General features: G+C 37.2%; 1 protein-coding gene across 1 annotated transcript in view; it reads right to left on the reverse strand.

Moving 5' to 3' along the window:
• The window catches only part of ADGRA1 (adhesion G protein-coupled receptor A1), a 464,598-nt gene that overhangs the window by 43,013 nt on the left and 403,357 nt on the right, over nt 1-18,228 (reverse strand). Inside the window, exon 17 of the mRNA XM_084634535.1 lies at nt 9,504-9,649. Within this exon, the coding sequence (XP_084490661.1) occupies nt 9,504-9,649 (146 nt within the window). The remainder of the gene's footprint in view (nt 1-9,503; nt 9,650-18,228) is intronic.

Consider the following 18,228-nt stretch of genomic DNA (forward strand, 5'->3'; position numbering starts at 1 on the left):
TTTGGGATAACCAGTCAAGGCTTTATAAATGAGGACTGGTATGGTCACTGTACGATGAAAGTGGCTTCCATAAAGGAAGATAAGAGAAAATAACATTTAAGAACACAGAAGAAAGAGGAAAACAATAGGCAGTAACTGATGTTTATCTGGTGACCCCTCTCCCTCCTTTTACACTGGGCGACATAAATTCATAAGATCCATTTCTAATGAAAAATGCACTAGAGCTTAACTGCATACATTTCAGAGCCACTGGTGCCAAGGGGCTAGTACAGTCTGTGTCTGTCAGGGTGTGAATTATGCCACTTCATATGATTTCACCTGAAGATGGAAGGACTAAAGATGTGAACATGGCCGAGAAGAGGATGTGACTCATTTGGAGTCCACACATCTACGAAAGGATCCAAAATGCAAAGTCCAGACATTTACTAAAGGATCTATCACCCTTGGCCAAAATTCATCCCAAAATAACTTCATTACATTGATTGGTATTACATTAGGGATAACTTTGCACCCATGAGCTATACACTGCTATGGGAAATTTCCTAGACCCTGAGATTAGTGAGATCTCTTGCTAAAGGAACTTGCAACTTCAAGTATATTAGATATACTCAATATACTAGATATACTGGTAAGTGACGATTATTGTGCCTCAGAGAACTAATTATAAGACTCTTGAAAAGTTAAAGGAGCACTTTTTATGCTTATACATGCTTTGACTCAGTTACCAGAATTCTAAACATTTAATGCCTTCCTTAGAGTCCAGAAAAATTGCACAGATGTGTTTTTATGATGTAGCTTAAACATACTGCAAGCGGCCAAACTCAGGAGTGCCACAGGGTGGTATAAGGCAATTATATGTAAGTCAATGTAAAACACCATGTAAACAGATGTAATTAACATAGTAAAGGGTGAAACAGGAAGGGGGTAGAAGGAAAAGAACAAAAGAGGGTTTAATAAGGTAAAAATAAATGAGGCGCGTGCACCATTAAGCATAATTAGATTCAGGCTCATCCTGCTTTATCCCATAACCACTTCTTAGCTGCTTTTCGTTACTTCCTCCCCAACTCCACTGAATTATACCCATTCACAACAATTCACCGGTCTGCAACTTACACAATATTTACCTCACCTCCCAGTTTGGCCTTTTTTAAAAAAACAACCACAACCTTGGTTGGTAATCCTTGCTGATAAACTAGGATCTAGGACAACAGCCAGATCAGGGAAGCTGCCTTCAGTATTCATAATTTGCAGTGAGTGGAGGGTTGATCTATAAGAAGGATGTGGTTTGCTAGTCATAAGGGTGGACCCTTAGGGCACCCAGCCCTGATAATGTGCCCTAAATGACCCACAATCTCTGCAGTGAGGTAATTACTATTGCACATTGTTCAAACTGAACAAAAAAAGACTATTGAATAAGCAAATAAACCAATAGAACAAAAGTTGCAGCCAATTTGACTTCCATCCAGTCTCTCTGGGTAGTCACAACCTGGTGAATGCATTAACATATAGCTGTAAAACTTTAAACCCACTTGCGCCAGTGACTTAAATATTGTGCTTGTCAGTATTCGAGCCATGCCTCCATTGCTTCATATGATGCACACTGAAACAAGCAGGGCTAAATCTATGGGACCAGAAGTTAAGTAAAGGACCTGACCCCCCATGGCATCATTTAGAGCCCTGTGAAAAGAATTGAGCTGCAAGGCCAGAGGTTTAGTGAAGGATTTGTTACCAGATGTCAAAGAGTGATGGGGGAGCTTTTCTAAACTTTGACACTTAGCAAGACTTCTCTCATTGCAAAAGGTAAATGCAGTAGACAAGTTTAAGTGCTAGATGTATATAGCTGGATACCAATGACTGACTTTAGGGTACCTGAGAGAACTAAAGATAACATTATATCCTCGAAAGGATTAAAGGAGCACTGATGCATATTAATGTATTTCATAAGTGTGGGTTCTGGAAAAGAGTATCTGTAATTTAGTGATTTGATTAGAAATTAAGTAGGTTTTGTGGTTGATTTGCTTCAGAGTGATAATGATATGATGTGGAAAGCCTTTTTGCCTCATCTTTTAGATGAAAATGAAGAATCCAATGGAATTTATGTAGGAACATAAAATCTAAAGTTATACTGTAACTTTTAGTGAGCTTTCAGATTAGCTTTTCTCTTTGTGATCAATCCTATTTTCTAATTAATTATATGATTTCTGATAGTCTATTCCATGTCAGCCAATATTGTGTGTGTGTAAATATGTATGTGTATATATATATACACATATATACACACACCCGCACACGTGTGTACACACACACACACACACACACAGAGTATAGGAACCCATTCTCATGTATGAAAGTTTGAGTGACAACTGGAATTAAAATTGCCTAAACATTTCCATTCTAGCCCACTGTTTTCAATCATTCATAGTATACACTCAACTTTGATTTCTGAGTTGAAATTTTCCAGGCTTGCACTGTGCCCAAAGGTGATTTTTTAAATGAAAAGTTTATGTTAAATGGTTTAGTCATTTTTTGGAAAGTGACAATATGAACATTTCCCCATTAATTGTTCTTAAATTATAAATACACACTTATTTTTAAATTAGTGCCAAAGAAAATTTAAATTTGTGCTCACTGAGAAGTGAGCACACTGAGAAGTGCTTCTGAGTGTTCTGGTGAAAACTGATTTAATTTGGGTGCGTTACAACCTTCAGAAAATTGCACATGTACATTTTTAATGACAATAATGCTAACCTTGATATGATGTTTAGCAAAGGAAGGATATATTGCCCATTCATAAAGAGCTATATACTGTAAAGTGCTCTGTAGGAATGCAGTGTCTGAAGCAGCGACCCCTAGATGCCTTATTGCATTCAGTGGGCATCTTGGAAGATGTATATTTTGTACACTGCATAATGAACAAGACAAAGCTCCATGGTCTCATTCATTGCCTGCTTAGCAAGTAGGGCTGTATTTGATGACAAGCAGCAATGGGACTATTTATGTGAGCTAGGGTTTGCAAGGTTAGTCCCCTGCCAGGCATCCAGCGAATGAGGGAGAGGGGAGGAAACCAGGAGATCTGTTTGTCTTGCAAACAATTCCCAAGCTTTTCCAAAGAGGGAGGGGGAGGGCGGCGCTCTGGCCCTATTAATTAATTAATTAATTTGTTCAAATTTTTAAAATTCAACTATAGGTGCCCATCCTAGGTGCTCTAGGTACCTACCCAATCAATTAAAATACACACCATTAACAGAAGGACTGCCACTAAACATACAAACTGAGCCCACACCCTCCCCAGCAGTCTTAAAAAAAGAAGTAAAGAGATAGGCTTTGTAGTGTGTTCAAAAGGTTTACAAATCTGAAGAGAAAATAATAAATATGTTTGAGAGGAAAATAAAGCTAACAAAAAAATTGAATGAACTAATTTAATTAATAATACAAAATTATTTACTTGCACTCTGCGATGGACTAGTGCCCGAAGAAAAAACAGATAAGCTAATTCTCAGTTTTGCTATGTGATATGCTGCCCCTGTTGATTGTTGAAGGGAGTGGCTTTCACACTTTACTTCGCAAAATGATTCCCAAGGCCACACTGTTACATGTACAGAAACATTAAAACATAAGCTAGTGGGACAATACAACTTGGATCTTGAAAGAATTAAAAACAAATTGGCATCTGTGCCTTATGTTGTCCATGAATTGTCTTCCTTTTTGGAAGGCAACCTGGGTGTTATCTGTCACTGGACTGATCCAATTAACCTAACAAGAGAATCAGCAGCCCTAGGTTTCTGATGCTTCGCTGGAACACATTCATGCAACAAGATTGCTTCTCTACTGACTGAGATCCACTAACAGTTTGATCTGGACTCAATACAAATAACGGATGTACTCACAGACAATGGCAACAATTTTGTTAAAGCCTTCAGTATGTTTTCAGATGCTGGAAAGCAGGAGAAAGAGGATGCGGGTAAAGAAATGGAGGATGATGCTGGTAAGGAAGTGGACTCACCAGATTCCGATATATGTAGCCCGGTGAGTACTGATGAAGTTTTGTCAAGCAATACTGCTGACTGTTAGTGTATATTGTACTTGCCACCAAACAGGACCTATTTTTCATACACACTCAACATGGTAGCAACTACTGATGCTTCTAGGGCTCTCGCCAAAAACTCCTCATACAAGTGTGTTTTTTAGAAGTGTGGCAGGTAAGTGCTCTGCACTACACACCAAAGCTCAAAGATTGCTGAGACAGTGAATGACACACTTTGAAAAACAATTCCCAAACCTATCTCTGTGTGCTGGAATTCAGAATTCGATTGCTTTCCACACATTTATGACATGAGTAATAGGATTTAAATTGTGATGCAGCATCTCCAGCTGCCAAAATTCTCCAACTCAGAGCTGGAATTCTTGGTGAGTAGTTGGACATGATGTCCCCAATTTCCACTACACTAGACAAACTACAGGGGGAGGAGAACAGAGTCTTTCTATGGTGTGGTTCTGCCTATTGGGTTTGTGCTAAAATCCAGACTTTACATGTTTTCTCCAAAATGCAGTTCTTGCTTGGTAGATAATTTGAAGGAGGGACTTAGAAAATGGTTCAGGCATATTTTGACCTTTGATGTAGTGGTGAATAACAAAAGTACTAAGTCATTTGTTGTTATTCCTGTGTCATACCTATTTCTTAAGTTGCATTAGCTGCAGAATCAGGATAAGAGAATAAACAAAGAGGAACTTTAAAAAAAAAAGATCTGGTTTGTTGTGACACCTTATTGAAGCCTGTAGATCAAGTTACTTCATCTAAAGCTGCCACTAATTTTGATGGCTTTGATGATTAGAGGGGCATCTGACTCTGACTGTGACTTAAGAATTCTTGGGATGCAATTCCTCAATGATCCATTGCATGAACTGGATCAACAGGACCAATGATCTATTGCATGAACTGGATCAACAGTTGTTATGCTTTTTATCAAATTTAATATCAAAGAGCCAAGCTCTGCTCCTGGGGCAAGAGTATCCAGTTATACTGGACGACTCCTTTTGTCAAGAAGGAACTGTCTTCAGGATATGTTTGAGATTATGTTGTTATTGAAGAAAAATGCCCACGTCATGGAATGATTGCTGTACATAATATGTACATATGTACATGCTGTATGTAATATTGTAATGTATGTAATATTCTTATTAATAAATTTATTAAGGAAAATAAATTTATACATTTATTTACATTTAGAGATTTTTTCGTTGTTATTCCATGCTTATTTGCATATATGAATAAAATTTAATTGTTGCTCTTTTTCTTTCTCTTCCATTATGTACTATATTATTTAGGCCGTAGTCCATATATTGACCAAATAATTGCAGGGAATACAGGAGTTGAAAGTACTTGAACGTATACTTGTACTTATAAACACATAAATACTATTTCCATGGAATATTTACATTTGTATTTATAAGTGCTTCTGTAATACTATTCTTAGTTGCTTAAACTTAAGCTCTTTTTATTAGTTCTTACAGGAACACTGTAAGCAGGGCCAGGGTAGAATAATGAAACAGAAAATTCACAAAGGCTGAATGGAACATAATCACCTTTGCTTGGCACATTTTTACTGCAGAGGTTCTATTTTAATCTAAAATGACACAAATTTAGCAATAGTCTCTAGCTACACAATCCTTCTATACATTTATAAATATGTCTGCCATATCAGTATAATTATACAGGTTAACACCCATATTTCCAGATACACTAACCCAGTTTATAGTAGTTTAATATTATTCTTCTCATCCACAATGTAATAATTCTAACAGAGCTGTTTAATGATCAATTTTCCCCCCACTCCTCCTACGTCTCTCTAAAATGTATTGTGCAGTGTTCAAATTAAACTGGTCAGTCCCAAGAGACCACACTTGAAGCCCATGTATGCACCATGTGCACAACCTGATCCTATCCATGCCTGACAGTGGGATGATGCCAAGTTTCAAAGCCCAGAACCAACCACTAGAAGAGGACAAAGAGTTGGAGTTTCGTCTGCCAGCTGAGTACTCCTCATATTTCAGGACAGTGATGAGCACTTTACAAATGCCATACATAGACAGAATAGATTGATATAGTTCCATTTACTCTGAAGCACATCACAAACTATGTTTATATAAACACATGTACAGCAATGACTTCATTTTTGCAGTGTTAATGGTTAGAATTTAATTGCACAAAATTCAGTGAAGCATTCATTAATTCATGTCTTGTAAGCATTCTAAAACATTAATCTGAAGGGCAGCTTGGAAAATGCCAGAATGCTAAGAGTTAATGAGTTTCTTTCACTAAATAGTTATGGGCTTATATTTAATCATTGAACTACACAGAGAAGAAGTCACTACACTCAAAATAATGTTGCCAAGGAGGAGTGAGTTTCAGCAAAAATGTACAAGTTTAATAAGCATATCCTTTAGGTTCCTAAAGCATTCTGGTTTTGGTCACTGTACCTGTACATGACAAGAAAAAAAATCTATAGATGGCCAGCATTTCTTTCGGCAACTGAACACCCATAGCATCAGTCAAGAAGCAGACAAAATATGTGCTTTTTAAAAAAAACAACCCTACAAGGAAATACATCAGATACTATTTGTCATTTACTTTAATTCTTTAAAATTATTAAATGCTATAGTGATAAAGCAGAAACCTTTTTGCAAGTGGTATTTTAACAAAGAATAGAATGAAAAAGAAGTTATAAAATTCAAGTTACAATAAAAGCAATAAAATGGTATTGCAAAATCTCAAAGACTCATCTACTGCAAAACTGACAAGAGAAAAACTTGATAAAAACCACAACAGGTCTACTCTGATTTTTACATTGTTGAATTTAATAAACATATCTTTCTGGGTCAAATGTATATTTATGAGTCAATTTTTTTAAAATGGCACAATTAGGCTGAAAATATATACCTGTAATTGTGCACACAATTAGTATAAAACTGCATGCCCAAATGGTAAAATGTACATGCAAGTGGCAAGATAGACTCTTGATTATTTGTACATATAAATTCAGTAATTGTATGTGTAACCTCAAATGTCTTTTCACATACAGAGGTCGATTCTCCATTTTGAAAATTTGGCCCTTTGGTATTTATTCAATATTTTCCCCTATTTCAACTGCTTTAAAAGGTGAATCAAGCCCTTTTAAACATGCATTAGGTTTTTAAAAATTTCTTGGTAAATATTTGGTAAATGCTGTTCTACTGAGTTATTTTTTAATTTCCTGCAGTAGAATCCTCCAGTGAATCACAACAGATATTCTTGTCTCCTATAGAAAAAGTACATTAAGAAGGTGTAAAAACATCCATATGCAAACTGGGAAGCCAGTCAACTCTACACATTCATTTTCAGGAAAGAAAAGTTTGTAGAAGAGCAGCAAACTGTGCAGTTTATGTGATATGCACTCATAGACATTTTTGAAAGAAGCAGAGATACCAGCCAAAATAGACCTATAAACCTGAATTACTGATAGCAATTTACCTCCTAGTTTTTTTAATTGCCTTTGCAGGTCATATTATTTACATTTTACAAATGACAGCCCTTATATGTAGCAGTAAAAGGGCCTCAACTCAGCCTCTCTTACGTGAGCACAATTATTTATGGGTGCCAAAATTGAGGTAATTTGTTTGCTTTTACAAAAAATCAGTCCTGAAAAAATTTCATTATCCTTTACTTATGTGAAAATATTTCATAAACACAAAGCAGCCAATGTCAGCTTTCAGGTCCAAAAAATTAACATTAAAACCTATTTCTTATTAATATAGTAACAATTTAAGCAGTACCAAATGGATGTTATGGAAATATTTTGGATACATGATATAGAATATTTTAGATATTAACTTTATTGAAAATAACCAAATTAAAATGACCATGAAATTATCTTTGTCTTTCCAAAAGAACAACAATTACTAATTCTGAGTTTGGGCATTCTCTGAATTAAAGGATTTTTTAATTTTCCACATAACATGCCCATTTTCTACTTGAAATAGATCCTTCACTATTTTGAAACTAGTACTAACTATTATGGAATCACACCATACATTTCAGTGGTTGAATCTCTAGGACATATAATGCTCTGAGTGAGAAAACTAATTGTAGAATAAATTTAGTTAGCTATTAAACAATTATTTACATGTGCTCTTACAGCTAAAAGTAGGTCTATCGTTTCTATTACAAAGTTTAAAATACCTACAATTTATTTTCACTGTCTGAGGAACTCTATACAATTGACAGAACAAGGGCTCTAATTAGAGTAATCTTTTCTGTAACCTGATTGTCTGTTGTTTTCTTCCAGCTCTAACAGGATTTGAATTTGAAGAACATACAATACACTGGGTCTGTGTAACCTGAAACAATTTTCTTCGTTCATAACCTCACTGCAGTACTTGAAAATTAACAATTATTCATTTTGCCATGAGCAAATAACTGAATGACTGAAATTCACATCTGTGAAGAATGGTATAGTAAATCACAGATTAGCACTCACTCTCAACAAAAACATTTTCCTTTGCTTATACCTAACACAAAGCCAACCTTCAGTGTGAGTCTTCTCCTTTCCACCAGACAAATGTTATGTAAGTGTTAATCAATTTAGTCTTTGGAAAGAAAATATTTTAAAAAGCAGAGAACTAATGACGGTAATAAAGATTTCATTCAATGGGGTCTGGGTTATAAAACAAATCTTTTTACAGAACATGTGCACAATGCATATTTCTATATAATGTTAACAGTCTGGCTCATGTTCACACAGCATGGCCTATCAAGGCCATACAACAGATTTTATGTTCTCAGTAAAAAATGCTGTTCTAGACATTTTTGTACAGAATTTACTATTTTGGACTGAGTTCTCATGAAATTATGCCCCCTTGGTGAGAATTCTTTTGAAATTACAGCTGCTGTAAATTCAGAAGAATTCTTTCCAGATGGCCTCTTCTACTGAGCATCTTGACAATCTCTCAAGTAGTGACGGATCATCTCTGGTGTGGGGTGAGGTGGGTGGTGGGAGGACTGGCATAAGATCTCTATGGAATGAAGAACAGCATGAGTAAGATTTGTGGGCATAAGGGGAAAGTGAAGGCCATTATGGGCCAGTTTCTGATCACTGAATAGTACCTTACTCCACAAGTGGGCCATGGTATTTGGCTCAATAGGAAATCAACAGGATCCATTGGGGAGGTAGGTGCTATCTGGCATAAATAAGGGAATCAGAATCTAGCTGTATATAACTTCTATATATTTCAGTGTTTTGAGTGGAATTAGCCATAACCACTGCTGCAAAGTGGCAGATTTTTCCACATATTTAACAGACATTTCTGTAGTACTCTGAGGGATTCAGGTTTTCAGTGGTCTTACCTATAGTTTTCACAACTGAAGATGACAGCAAATAATGCAACAGACTATTTAAAGAGTTAGAATTGTTAACAAATCTTAGGCACTCAGATAAAAAAAATCAACCTTTAATGTTATTAGTCCATACCTGAGCAATGGCTGTTTTGGATAAGAAGCTTGGTCACTATTTTGGCATGGCTGAGCTTTTTTTGTGACTTGCTTATAAATATTCCTTGCAGTTACTCCGATCCATAGCATAGTGGAGAGGGTGGAATAATGCAATACTATGCCAACCTAAAACAAGAGGGTAATAGTTACAGAAATCGGCAAATGGCCAGTAAAACAAAAATACTTTGTAACATAAGCCTATTGTACAAATGTACAAGTAAACCAGAATAATTTTATTTTAAATGAACTGAATTTGTGATTACCTTAACAACATTTTTGCATCTCTCTGGTTACTTCTAATCAGTGCAAGAGAATTAAAATGATTTAAAAAGCAGGTGGCATCTCTTACTTAAACTAATGTTTAAATTATAATTGCTAATATCTGAAACACCCAGTAAGGTGTTATGAAATCAGAACACATAAAATGTGTTTTCTGAGAGCATCATTAGTGGCTACTCACTGAATGTGCAAATTTAAGCTTATGGAAGATTAGCTTGATTCTTAACGTTTTGTTAGCAAGGAACCTGCCACTACTTTGCTAATTATGCTGCATATAATGCAAATTTCAAGTCTGAGGTCAATGAAAAGGCAAACGTTTTGTCTGAATTTGTACTATCAGCATTAATTTTAGTAAGTTTTGTGGAAGCGGTATATCTTTTCCCTCTCAGCTAGGTACAGCCATGTATGACCTGATGAAATGACCTATCAGTAGGTTGGGATAGGATCCTAGCATCTCAGGCATGCTAAGAAAAAATATTTTTGGTGTCTTTAAAACTGGCCATTTTAGCTACACCATAGCCAAAAGTAGATGAAGAAGTTTTGCATCTTTTAAAACAGTACTTAGTACAGAAATAAAAGAAAAAGGAAGTACAAACCTAAAAGTGTGGCTGTCCTGATCTTTCCAATAAAGTGCTGTGTGTATCATTAAAAGTAAAACAAAAACACCAACGCTAAGATGCTAACATGTTTACTCTGCTAGTAACTGTTATTCATTACTATGGAAATAGTAATTGGAATTTTATCCAATCTACAATGCTTTATTATATTAGCTAAGTCTCCATCTGATTATATAAAATGAGGTTACTTTTGAAGCAATAACCTGACATTTTGCTGTGACAAGTAAAATATTGCTATAATTGGAAAGCCCATACATTTTTAAGGAATACAGAGAATTACTGAATAAAGCTAACACAAACCTATTATAATGATTTATCTAAACTAGAGTTCCATTTTTGGTTAAGTTGAAACAAAATAATTGATAGAAAGAAAAAACATGAATTTTGTTTAGGTTTAATAATACATCATAATATTTATATATATACACAGCAAATATTAATCAAGGCAAAGGCTGTTGGAATTCATTTCTTTTCCTGGGCTTGTCTGACACATTAGACAGGGGAGAGTATGGACTTCATAGTGGCTGTCGCTTGAGGTGAGAGAAGCAGAAATAAGAGAATGAGACATCTATGCACCATCAGCTGGCAGATGTTGCCAATTCAGTGGCTAGTGCTGTCTGGGTTTATTTCATGTGCAGCTCACAGAAGAGTTTTGCAGGGACACAGTGAGAACTAGTATGAATCCAAGGGGGGCGGGAATGAGAAGAAAGAATCAGAAAAATATGAAGGACTAAATTGATAACATTGTTCTAGTTATTTCAGTGTAGGGCTGAGGCTGTGTATTGTATGGTTATTCAGAAAATATATCTAGAAAATATATATTAACAAATGCACGCACATGAGGGATGAGTCTGGTGTCAGTATATACAAATGTGTGAAGTTCAGACAACATATGGGATGATAAAATTCCATTCCCTATTGATGTACCAACAGATATGGCCAGCAATATAAATTAATGTGGATCCTAATAAAATAGTACAATAAAATAGCAACCGTTTCACTGCACTATCAAAGAAGCAACAGAATTGAGGCCAGAATAGAATTTCTGTGTCATACCCTACCCACAATGCCCAACTTTCTTTATACAATGCCCAACTTTCAGAGATTAGTCCCCTTCAGTAACATCAGATAAAACATGCTGACAAGGAAGAGAGACCATACATATTATTAGCTGTTGTGCAACCTCTTAAATACTAAGCCTGTTAAAAACTCTATTGGTATTTCCTGCCTTTAATAGAGGAGAACATGTTTTCAGGCCCTGAATGGCTAGTAAATTTGAAGGATGATGGTGGCTCCAGACTTATTATTTAGCCAGACATATATGCAGGAATTCATAAAATATGCTCAGTGCAGATTGGGTGAATGCATTCAGCTACTATATTCAAGTCAGAGGGCAACAGTGCCTTTTTTTTCATAGATTCTAAAGCCAGAAGGTACTATTGTCATAATCTAGCCTGATTGCCTGTTTGTGCCTTACTTCACTCCATAAACACTGGATTAGAGGACAGATTTTTCTGATGTTAAATATGTATTCAATAGAACAGACGTGTTTGTTACACCTCATTTTGGACTATGTCAAGTGTTTGTAAGGGTACCCTCACTCAAATCCAGATTCAGGATATGGGAGTTCAAATGTATGTGGTGGGTATTGAAAGGCCTAATGGGTTACTTGTTTAAGGTGCTGAGTGGGGTTTGGGTTTATTTGTGTATATTGTGTTACTGGATTTGGGCCTAGAGCACATGGACAGATGCTATATAAAAATCCAAATAAACAAATAGATTAAAAATTAAGTAGTTTAAACACGATGTGGATGTGGTGCTCAGGTTCATCATTGTGTACAGATGATGTACACACTTGCATGATGGGCCCTGTTTCCAGTATGGAGAAAAGGATAAAGATTGAGGATACTAGATCTACAAAAAACAGAGGGGGAGGGGGAGGGAGACTTTCCTTATAACCTTCAGACTAATGCTTAGAGCACTCACCCAGGATGTGGGAGATCGCGGGTTCAAGTCCCCACTCTGACTGATAAGGAGAAGGGATTTGAAGAGAAGATCTGTCACCTCTCAGGTGAGTGCTCTAACCACTGAACTATGGGATATACTGATGTGGGTCTCTCTCTCAGTCTTTTCTGCTGAAATTGTTCCATGTCAATTAAATAATTGAATAATTAAATATTAATTGGGCCAGAGAAAGAGTGAGAATGACGCTATAGCAGGGGTAGACAACCTATAGCACACGTGCCAAAGGCGGCACGCGAGCTGATTTGCAGTGGCACTCACACTGCCCGGGTCCTGGCCACCGGTCCGGGGGGCTCTGCATTTTAATTTAATTTTAAATGAAGCTTCTTAACCATTTTAAAAACCTTATTTACTTTACATACACCAATAGTTTAGTTATATACTATAGACTTATAGAAAGAGACCTTCTAAAAACATTTAAATGTATTACTGGCACGTGAAACCTTAAATTAGAGTGAATAAATGAAGACTTGGCACACCACTTCTGAAAGGTTGCCGACCCCTGCTCTATAGCCTAGGACACGCCCCTGAGAAACAGATCACTGGCAGAGATAGGCGCTTCCCTGTTGCCTGGACTTAGGCACATATCTCTGAGGGGTTTAGGACATACCCATCTCATCCGATGATCCGCATCTCTCACTGGCTGTTTTAGGAACAAGACTGTGACCCACAAAGCCTGAGTTAGGCACCTAGATTCCCTATACAATGAGTGGATTGCCTGCCTGTCTCTCCCCACTCATTGTACAGGAAACCTAGGTGCCTAACTCAGGCTTTGTGGATCGCAGTCTTGTTCCTATGATTTTCTAGGTACTTAAAAGTTATGCATAATGTTGCAATGCTTAAGTCCATTTCTAGATCAGAGTCAGAGAGACATGCTCAAGATCACACAGCAAGACTGGGGTAGATTAGAGTGCTGAATTCAGGTCTCCCAAGTCCCAGGCCAGCACTCTAATCAGCGGACCATCCTTCCTCTCTTTACAAATGACAAATAATGAGCATCTAATAGGTAGCAAAATGAGGTAAACCATTTGAAGGGATTTTTATGTCTGAAAGGAATTTTTAGATGTTTGGATTTCAGATTAAAATAAATACTGTACCACAGAGGGAAGTAATTGTTTTTCTTTAGTTCAACTACTTGACATTCAAGGATATAATAAGATGAATTAGTGGCCTAGTGCAGAAAACAGCCCTTGTTCATACCATTAACTCTTTCTCCCTAAACTGGGATCATTGTGAGACACTTAATTCTGGGGTAGAGCAATGGTTAAACTCAAATATTCTGCAAAGACATCTGCTAATGAGGTAGAGCCTTAAGGAAATTCACTTTATTATTTCACTTAGGTGAAAGAGTTGTAATGAGGTTTTGTCATGTGCAAAAGAAAGTGCTGGGGGTGTGGAGCTGAGTATGGTGAGAAAGCTAGGAGAAGATTCACTCCACAACACTCAGAGCAGTGACTCCAGGTTTATTCCATCAGAAAAGGCTGCATTTGGAATTTTCCACCAAGCATTGCACTATAAAACAACAATGCAGACTTCCCTCTGTCCTTTCCTTTGTTCCTGGGCTGCATTTATGTTGCATTTGTAAAGCAGGGAGAGACATTGAAGGTACTGTAACTATATCCCCAATGGAATATATGTTAACTTGTTTTAATGCTTCTTTGAGATAAATCATTTGAAACTGCCATCTTTACAAAATGTGTGATTAACAAGCAATGTTATGGTAACATCCTCTTCAGATACATCCTATCGGAAAGAAGATCGGATAGTTCTATACCAGTGTTCTTTTCTTTCTGCCCAGGTCCAGTTGTGCTTGCAAGAATTTAAAAAAAGGCTCAGCCAATCCTCATTCCTGCTTACACAGTCCTGAGGGACACCTGAACCAAATATGGCTATTTAAAAAGGTTCTGCCCTGGACTGACTGATCTTAACGATGGCTGCACTCATTGTGTGCACCCACTCCACAGGGCCTTGTGTGGAGCTGCTTGAGTGGCCATTGGGTATCATCATATAAATGAGCTCCCAGACACCCTGAGAAGCCATATGCAGGTCTCCCTTCTTTCCAGTACTGGCCTCTTACAGGTTACGTCAACGCTGCTGCAGCAATAATACCAGAGAGCTGTCAGAAGAGGAGACAGGTATCAGGACTGAGGGCTCTGTATGATTTTTTTACAGGTGTATGTTGGCAGGCAAGGAGGTTAGGAAGGGTGGTGGTGGTGAAACAATGGCTGCGAATGGACAGTATGTTCAACCTGTGGTATCAGCTAAAATATCCCCTTAATGGGTTGTTCAGTCCATTCGATCTCCCCTGCTGTCAATCAGCTCCTCTCAGGGAATCAGAGAAGCTGTATGCACGCTCAGTGAGCTCTGTGTCATCCCTGGACCCTTGGTGAAGTACGGTGCTGACACTCTCCATAGACGGGCATGGTCTTATGTGGATGAGTGAACCTAATGCAGGTGCCTTGGGGGCATGTGTGTGGGGGTCTCAGGATCTGTTTAGATTTCTCTAGCTGCACAGTGTGACTATGCTTTACAATGACTCAGGATTTGGCCTAATACCATGAGAGGAAATAACTACCATATGCACTGCATTTTATTAAAAAATTCCTGTAGCTTATCATAGAATCATAGGACTGGAAGGGACCTCGAGAGGTCATTTAGTCCAGTCCCCAGCCCTCATGTTATTATTACTCATAACAGAATTATTAATAACTCATTTAACAAACTCTATTTTTCATTATCATTTTTACTGTGCAATCTGCAAGGTAAATAACCAAGCAAAAATTGTAACAACAGATGGTCATTTGTGACCATGTAATTACATTGCCATGGCTGTCCTATAAACTTTCAATCTACAGATAAAAAAAAATGTAAATGATGTTTAGATTTGTGAGAATTTAGAGATTAATTACCATGCAACTGGCTAGATATTAAGAGAGATTTATCTCAGAATAATGAAATAGACAAAAATGTCGTAAAAATAATGTCACGTAAGGCATATTTTACAACTTAGTGTTTATTGCACTAGAGAAGCTTATAATATTTATAGGTGCTGTCTGTTGAAAGTCATACAAATGTAAATGTTCAACTTTCAGAACAGGTTACAGAAAATTAGAAACAGAATTCCTAAAATTGGTTATGGGAGCTGTACTATATAAATTCCTGTACTCATATTAAAAAAATCTAATTATATAAAATGTAAAGGACATGCTTCATTCAAACAGTGTTAGAATTTCAAGTTGTGAAGAACAGGAGAATTCTAGCATGGAACTGTTGTCTTGTGGTTAGAACAAGAGAACGTGAGTCAGGATTCCTGGGTTCTCCTTGTGGCCTTGTAATGCGACTTTCACTTAACCTCTCTATACCTTGGTTTATCCACCTGTGCAATGGATATAGTAGTAACAAACTCACTTGAGTGTTTTGATGTTATTTCTGTTCATAAAGGGCTCTGACATCTTCCAATGAAAGTATTATGTAAGTAGAAAGTATTACTTCAGCAATAACAGTCTTGCAAATCCTCATTGGTATATTACACAGATCCTAAATATTTTATCACCATTTTTAGCTGGATTATATTTAAGAACTTCATAATACATTAAGCACTAACTGTATTAACTATGGGCCAAATACTGCCTTTATTTACAATCACACAGTGACATTGAATCCATTATAAAAATGGGGAGAATTTTGTGTCTTATTTGCTTTCCTCAGACAGGAGTAATTCAAAGTAAGATTTCAGAGTAGCAGCCGTGTTAGTCTGTATTCGCAAAAAGAAAAGGAGGACTTGTGGCACCTTAGAGACTAACCAATTTATTAGAGCATAAGCTTTCGTGAGCTACAGCTCACTTCCTCTTGTTTTTTCCTACCCCCCCCCCCCCCAGATGTTCTGGTTTAACTTGGATTTTAACTTGAAGAGTGGTCAGTTTGGATGAGCTATTACCAGCAGGAGAGTGAGTTTCTGTGTGTATGGGGGTGGGGGGATGTGAGAACCTGGATTTATGCAGGAAATAGCCCAGCTTGATTGTCATGCACATTGTGTAAAGAGTTGTCACTTTGGATGGGCTATCACCAGCAGGAGAGTGAATTTGTGTGGGGGGGTGGAGGGTGAGAAAACCTGGATTTGTGCTGGAAATCACTTTAGATAAGCTATTACCAGCAGGACAGTGGGGTGGGAATAGGTATTGTTTCATATTCTCTGTGTATATATAAAGCCTGCTGCAGTTTCCACGATATGCATCTGAGGAAGTGAGCTGTAGCTCACGAAAGCTTATGCTCTAATAAATTGGTTAGTCTCTAAGGTGCCACAAGTCCTCCTTTTCTTTTTTCAAAGTAAGATGTGTAACTTGCTGTCTATTCCTTCCCTGGGTCACTATTCTAACTGAGAGATTGCATCTCAATTAAAATTTTACTTTAGAAATAAATTCTATCAGCAAATACAGAGGGGCATTTTACATGCTGCTATTTTTAGTAAGCCTGCTGAGCAATCATGAGTGCTTAGAAGAACAATTGCAACACTTTTTGATTCTCCTTGTTAGTAACAGAAATATTATAATGCATGAATGAAGAAATAATTTTTTAATTAAAAGAGTGGGCAAAGAATAATTTATAAATTAGCTAAAAAAAGGCAAGCAGACAAGTTGGGTCACTGTTCTCAAGTAAGATTTATTACTGGTGATGTTTTTTTATCCTCTTGTCTGCTAAAACCCCATGAAGCTCTGCTCACTTTTAAATTAAATGTGAGAACAGAACTTCTAATATATTAGTACTGTGACTAGACTGTGCAGACTCAGTTCCATCATGAGTAATGGAAAGAGATCAGCCACACATTTGTTTTCAATGGGCTGGGTTTCAAGACTATAGCCTGTTTAAGTAAAGGAGAATACACATCTCATATTAGAGGTCTCAGTGCTAATACCATTAGATAAAAGCTGAGTGTTGCATTCACAGATATTTTTGCTTCATGAAATTCTTTAGCAAAGGTCAGCAACAATATCATTCATGAGAACAGGGGCATCTGTTCTAAAGAATTCCAGAAAAAATTATTAGAAATACAAAGCTGGACTTTAACTGGTCCTTGCGAGGTTTTGCTGAGAGGGGAGGACTGAAGCAGCCTTCTTTCCTTCCTCTCCTGCCAAAGGACCAATCACAATCTCATTCCCTGTATCCAGGAGAGCACAGAGACTGCTCCCTCTGTGAGATTCCAGGGATGTACCTCCCCATATAAGATGTTTCACAGGAGGAGGAGGTGGGGATTGTGCAGCCTGCACAACACCCATGCCTGCATACCAGGAAACTCAGTGAGGCTCCCTAACATACAAGCCCTTTTCTGGGGGCAGGGTGGTATAAGCATTGCCTCCAAAGCCTGCGCTGCACTTAAAATACATCATTACGTTATAAACATTAAGTTGCTAAAATATATTCAGTGATTACACAGTGGGCATAAAGGGCCTACATTACAAAGCTGAAACAGGTAGGTTAGTATGATATTCTCATGGTAAGCAACCGCAAGAGTAATAATTCTAACTTTGCCCCCCCTCTAATCTGAAGATCTCAAAGGGCATTACAAACATGAATAAACCATATCCCCCAACACTCCTGTAAAAAAGAGAAATAGTATTAACTCCATTTTGCTTTTGGATAGGGAAATTGAGGCACAGAGAAGTTAATATATTTGCCCAAGTTCACACAGCAACTCAGTGGCACAGATGGAAATACAATACAGAGTTCCTGATTGCCACTGCTTCACATTAGCCACAATCTTCATAGTGATGACTAATTCTGGTACATATG

The sequence above is a fragment of the Lepidochelys olivacea genome (assembly GCF_965140295.1).
Source record: "Lepidochelys olivacea isolate rLepOli2 genome assembly, chromosome: 7".
In the NCBI taxonomy this organism is placed as follows: domain Eukaryota; kingdom Metazoa; phylum Chordata; order Testudines; family Cheloniidae; genus Lepidochelys; species Lepidochelys olivacea.